The sequence below is a fragment of the Synchiropus splendidus genome, chromosome 17 (assembly GCF_027744825.2).
Source record: "Synchiropus splendidus isolate RoL2022-P1 chromosome 17, RoL_Sspl_1.0, whole genome shotgun sequence".
NCBI lineage: Eukaryota > Metazoa > Chordata > Actinopteri > Syngnathiformes > Callionymidae > Synchiropus > Synchiropus splendidus.
This window is the reverse complement of record NC_071350.1, coordinates 14,122,868-14,128,088: the sequence shown is the minus strand read 5'-3', so window position 1 is coordinate 14,128,088 and position 5,221 is coordinate 14,122,868. Positions and strand designations below refer to the sequence as shown.

Genomic DNA, 5,221 nt, shown 5'->3' with positions numbered 1-5,221 from the left:
CTCCTCCTGTTTCACGTGCACGACACCCACACCGACCGTCTCATGACACTCACGACCCGGAGGCTGCAGAGTCAGTCCTCGTCTTCTCACCCTGTTTTCCAGACCATCTGTCTGTTGTTCCTCTGTGTCTGGGACAAAAGAACCTAACTCTCCTGTTCCTTCATTCGAATCAATTGACCTCGCTGAAGTTCCGGTTTCAACCACCAGGGCTCCGTGTTGCACTCACCTGACACCACTCCAGGCCAGTGTTTCTACCTCTCAGTTTCAGAAGGGTGAAAGGTCACGCCCTTCCATGGTTGTTTGATGGCGCTTCTGTTTTTGCTTTACATGTAAAAGGTCTGTCTCTCAGACGAACTGAAGTAAATTTTGGATTTGTCAAGGTCAGCAGAGAATCCAAGCACTAAAACAAGAATCAATATTTGGGCAGATTTGCTACTTTCATTTGGGAAGAAAAGAGTCAGTTTTCTCCTTTGTGGAAGTTGTCTGAGTGTAAAAATTCATTTTTTAGCCGCACTTTTCTCTGCAATTGTTGAGAAAATATCAGCTATAAATCATCCATGAGAGACTCAGAGTAGAACTTTTGCTCAAGTAGGCAGTTGAAGTGAGTTGTTCAATAATAGGGGGGCGCCACAGGGCGGACCGAAAAGTTGGTGTCTCTCAGACATCCTGGTATTCCTGAACTGCTGCCGGACTTCAGATTAGCCAAAACAAAGGCAGGATAGATGGAGGATATATTTTGGTTTTTTGTTAAGTAAACTGTTGGGCGGAGCTAGTGCTGGCTTCAGAACACTGTGTCTAGTATTTAAAATCAATATACTTCACTTGACAAACTGAGGAACAGCTAAAGCTAAGGTAAGGTAAGCTAAGGAAGGTGGTGCGCCCCCTGGAGGACGCTACCGAATCCTCTTCCAGTCCCCACAAAAAGGCCTCGAGAAGAAGTAAAACGTGCACGTTTATTTCTGTCGTTTACACAGACACAGTTAAAGCACACCGTCACAGATGATTCTCTTCTTTTAAATAAATAAATAAGACAAACAAAAACATGTTCTCGCCGGCCAAACAGAGTGTCGGACCAAAGTATAAATAAGGCAAACTAGTTCCCTCGCTCGGAATATCTACAAAGTGCGATTCACAAATGTGTCGGTGTCTTCATGTACAAAAGGGCTCGGCCTCGGGGGCACGACGGAAAAGAAAGAATAAATAAAGGTCGTGGAATAAATAAGGTCACGTGACATCAACGCAAACATGAAGGTGGACAACTAATGTCAAGAATCGATTGTCGAAGCATCATCTCGGTGAACACACAACAGATTTACACTTGAGTGACTTCTATTCCGACGTCAGTCCAGTGGAAGACAGAGAAACAGAAACAAAACTCTACATCACCGTGGACGTGCCAACACTTTGCGTAATGAGGTAGACACACAGCTACACTGTGTGAATGTGTGTGTTCGTGCTCCTGTGCTTGTGTGTGTGTGTGTGTGCGCGTGTGTGTTTTTCCTCTTATTGCGATGCATTCACTTTGGTGGCGGCGGTTGTTCTCTCCCTGTTATCAACCATGCAATCCTTGTGCTTCTTTTTCTACCGGAACGAAACCAACAACCTCCTGGATGAGCGGTGGAATGAGGTGCGACATATTCACAGGTATTTACACATGATAAATATAAAAAAGCTACACAGAATAATCTGTATTATTCCTCCGTATTTTCTTCTTCTGTACAATAATTGCCATTTCAGTCTCTGCTCCTCCGTCCCGGCGAGCAAGGGTCGCCGGCAGGACGATGGGGAAACGCCGACGACACGCAGAAGCTGACCCTCTCTTGAGAGAATAATCCAAGATGACCTTCCCGGTTTGGAAAAATACTGAACAGATTATGGGGATACCATAAATGTACGCAAACAGCAATAATCTGGGTGAGATTAAATCAAAGGGAAGTTTGCCACAGTTTGTAATTTCACTGTTAGATGACTGGATTATTCTGCAGTCTCACTTTTGGTAATCCCAAATACTTCTATACTATTGCAGTACATGTGAACGTCTCCACATTGGACCTGAGATTTTTTTTTTTCCTTTTCACTCTTTCACTAGATTATAATCTCAGTTTATGATTTGATTTTTTTTGGAATTTGTCATAGTGAGTCAGATGATTCCAAACTTCAGTTATTACAAATCGATAGACACCAAAACACCATACCAAAATTGAATATGAATAAAAACACTTTTCAATTATTTTTAAAGGCTTCAGATTAAGAGATGAGATTGAAATGACTTTCTGGGGATTTTCCTTTTAGGAATTTATACACATATTTTATATAATATGCAAATCTGATGTTCGTTATTTCGTAGAGAATCGATTATTTTACGATTTTGGATTTTGTTTGGTTCATTTCAGGCTGAAGTCTTGAAATATTTCTCGCGTCAGAGCGCGTCTTCTGGATGTTGAGAACTGCTCGATGTTTTAACATATATTTAAAGGTCTCCTAAAATAGTTAAGAAAATATATATATTTACTGATTCGCTTTTAGACGAACTTGGATGGTGAGTGTCGCTCGACAAGAAGGTCTGGGTTACGCTCAGATTATTGCTGTCCGGGGGTCAGCAGAGGTCGAGGGGTCACTCAGTGCTGATGTTGCGGGATTGAACTGGTCGGGGTTCAGCTCTGACGAGCAGCAGCAGCAGCAGCGTCTGTGATTTGTCTTTAACACAATAAAGTCCTTCGCTCCTCGTCGGTCCTCAGTGCGTCGCAGAAAACTTCATCCGTTTCTGCTTCTGCCGCTGATTGCAAAACCAAACTCGGACCACGTTCTTCTTAAGGTCCAGCTTCTCGGCGATGGCCGCGATCTTCTCGGAGGAGGGCCGCGGCTGCACGGCGAAGTAGGCCTCCAGCGAGCGCTTCTCCGGCGCCGCGATCGACGTGCGTTTCCGCTTCTTGTCGCCGCCGTTGAAGATCTCCGGCTTGGACATCTTCTCCCGCTGCGCGCGCTCCGCCTCCTCCAGCCAGGCCTCCAGGATGGGCTTCAGCGCCACCATGTTGTTGTGCGACAGCGTCAGGGACTCGAACCTGCAGATGGTGCTCTGGCTCAGGCAGCCCACGCCCGGGATCTTCAGGTTGGCCAGCGCGGCGCCCACGTCCGCCTGCGTGACCCCGAGTTTGATCCGTCGCTGCTTGAAGCGCTCCGCGAACGACTCCAGCTCCCGCGGGTCCGGCTCCGAGTCCGCGCCGGCGGCGGCCCCCAGGGAGCCGTGCGAGCTGAGGCTGTGCGGGTGCATGTTCATGGCCTGCGGGTGGTGGTGGTGCTGCATGTGGTTGATGGCGGACATGTGGGCGGCGTGCGCCGTGTGCGAGGCCGTGGAGCAGACGTCGGAGCCGGGCATCCCGCCCAGGGAGATGCCCGGGGTCAGGTGGTCCAGCAGGTCGCCCTCCAGGCCCTGGGCCGGCTGGTGGTGCGGGTGATGGTGCGAGGTGAGCACCGAGGGGTGGTGCAGGTGCGCGGAGGAGGAGGTGGGCGTGCAGGTCATGCTGGTCATGGTGGTCATGGTGTGGTAGGTGGCGTCCGGCTTGAACGGGTGGCTCTTCTGGGCTCCGAGTTCCACCGCCGCCAGAGCCTCGGCCCGCTGCAGCAGCGTCTCGTCGAAGCCGGCGAAGATGTTCCCCTGCAGCTGCGGGGCCAGAGAAGCGCGTCACACAGGAGGCCCCCCGAAAAAGCAGCCCGACTTTTTCTCTTTTTTTTTCTTTGTTACATCGCGAAAAGTTGCCGGGGTTTAATTGATGTGCAATAACGTTGTTGCGCCTCGAAAGTGTGTCAGCTGGAAATTCATTTAAAATTAATATTTACGATCTCTTGAATAATTTCTGCGGACAATGAGACGGGTTTGAATATGAATGGAGGACAGAGCGGGACACTTTGGGATGGGAATAAATCAAGAGGCGCTGAAGCTGAGCCAAATTTCTCCGGGTTCATTTCCAACATTCCAACCAGCATTTCCAGAGTATATTTCGTTTTGTTTGTCATTTTTTACACACAACTGAACTGAATAAAAAAGGCTATTTTATTACACAATCTATTATTCAAGACTGAATCTTTATTTTAAACTCATTCTACAATTATGTTTTCGCGAAATAAAGGTTAACTTTCATCTTATTTTATATTTTAGTTACTTTTAATTCATGTACCGAATCTTTCACTTCGTATTTAACTTAAAAATAAAATAAATCTTTGAATCGATTTTTACTGTTTTCATCTTTTAAATTAGAATTTTATAGAGTGAACTTCAATCTTTTTTTTTCCTGAACGCTTTAAGGGACAGTTCCGAGGGCGGTTCTGGCTGAGGACTCACCGACGGGGTGGGCAGGCAGGCCCTCCGGATGGCCTCGGAGCTGGAGTGCAGCGGCGTGTATTTGGGCTCGTGCAGGATCGGGTGCATACTGAAAGGCTGTTTGCTGTTCATCGACATCATGATTGCAGAGGTGAGGGAGGGTCGTTGTCCGTCGTCCTCGTTCGGCTCCGTCTTGCTAGTTGTCGCTCGAGAAACACCTCAGGAGGAGGAAAGAACTGCAGAGGCAGATGGAAAAAAAAAAAAAAACAACCAACAACAACTGGAGTGTGGTTCAGTGGCGGTGGAAGAGAAACTCCAGAGACCCTCCTGCGACTCTCCTGCCTCCTTCTGTCACTCCTGCGCTCCAACTCAACTTCTCCTATATCGGAGATGCGGCTCTGACCCCGCCCGCACAGCGTCAGCCCCGCCCCTCACGCGCGCACCCGCCAATCGAAGAGAGGCGCACCTCTGAGGCCACGCCCACCGTCTGGACCGCTTCCACACGCAAAACGTTTTTTTTAAAATTAATAACACTGCGGCCAGTAATGATCGATCATTTTCACAGTTGAAAAATAACAATAATAAACAAACAATACATGGTTTTATTATGTTAATTCACTTTGATTTCTTGTTGGAAAGAAACCTACAATATTCACATTTAAAAAAATAAAAGTTTATTTTATGCATCACGTAAATTACTGTTTTTATTTACAAAAAAAACCAAAACACAATCATATACAAACACGCAGAGATTTAAACGAGACACGCATTGGTAATTAATTATTTATACCCATAATATCGTTGAATAAATCTAAAATGAAAACACGAATTTTATTTTGTTATTTTTTTAATTTGCTTTTCAGGGAAAGCAAACAACTGAGGCGCTACTAACGCGTCAGTATT

The 5,221-nt window shown here is 46.5% G+C and overlaps 1 protein-coding gene across 1 annotated transcript; it reads right to left on the bottom strand.

The window, feature by feature from the left end:
* Nucleotides 1–951: 951 nt before the first annotated feature.
* pou4f4 (POU class 4 homeobox 4) lies at nt 952–4,655 on the bottom strand. The gene is made up of 2 exons (XM_053847181.1): nt 4,340–4,655; nt 952–3,661 (listed from the first exon to the last, which is right to left on the bottom strand). Exons 1-2 carry the CDS (start codon nt 4,457–4,459, stop codon nt 2,735–2,737), a joined length of 1,047 nt encoding a protein of 348 aa, XP_053703156.1. The 5' UTR covers nt 4,460–4,655; the 3' UTR covers nt 952–2,734.
* Between the last annotated feature and the right edge of the window lie 566 nt (nt 4,656–5,221).

Bases quoted from the DNA above. Each gene is read 5' to 3' on its own strand.
- pou4f4 (XM_053847181.1), bottom strand. From the start codon at position 4,459: ATGATGTCGATGAACAGCAAACAGCCTTTCAGTATGCACCCGATCCTG. The intron at 3,662-4,339 runs GTGAGTCCTCAG...CTGGCCCCGCAG, and splicing joins CCTGCCTGCCCACCCCGTCG to CTGCAGGGGAACATCTTCGC.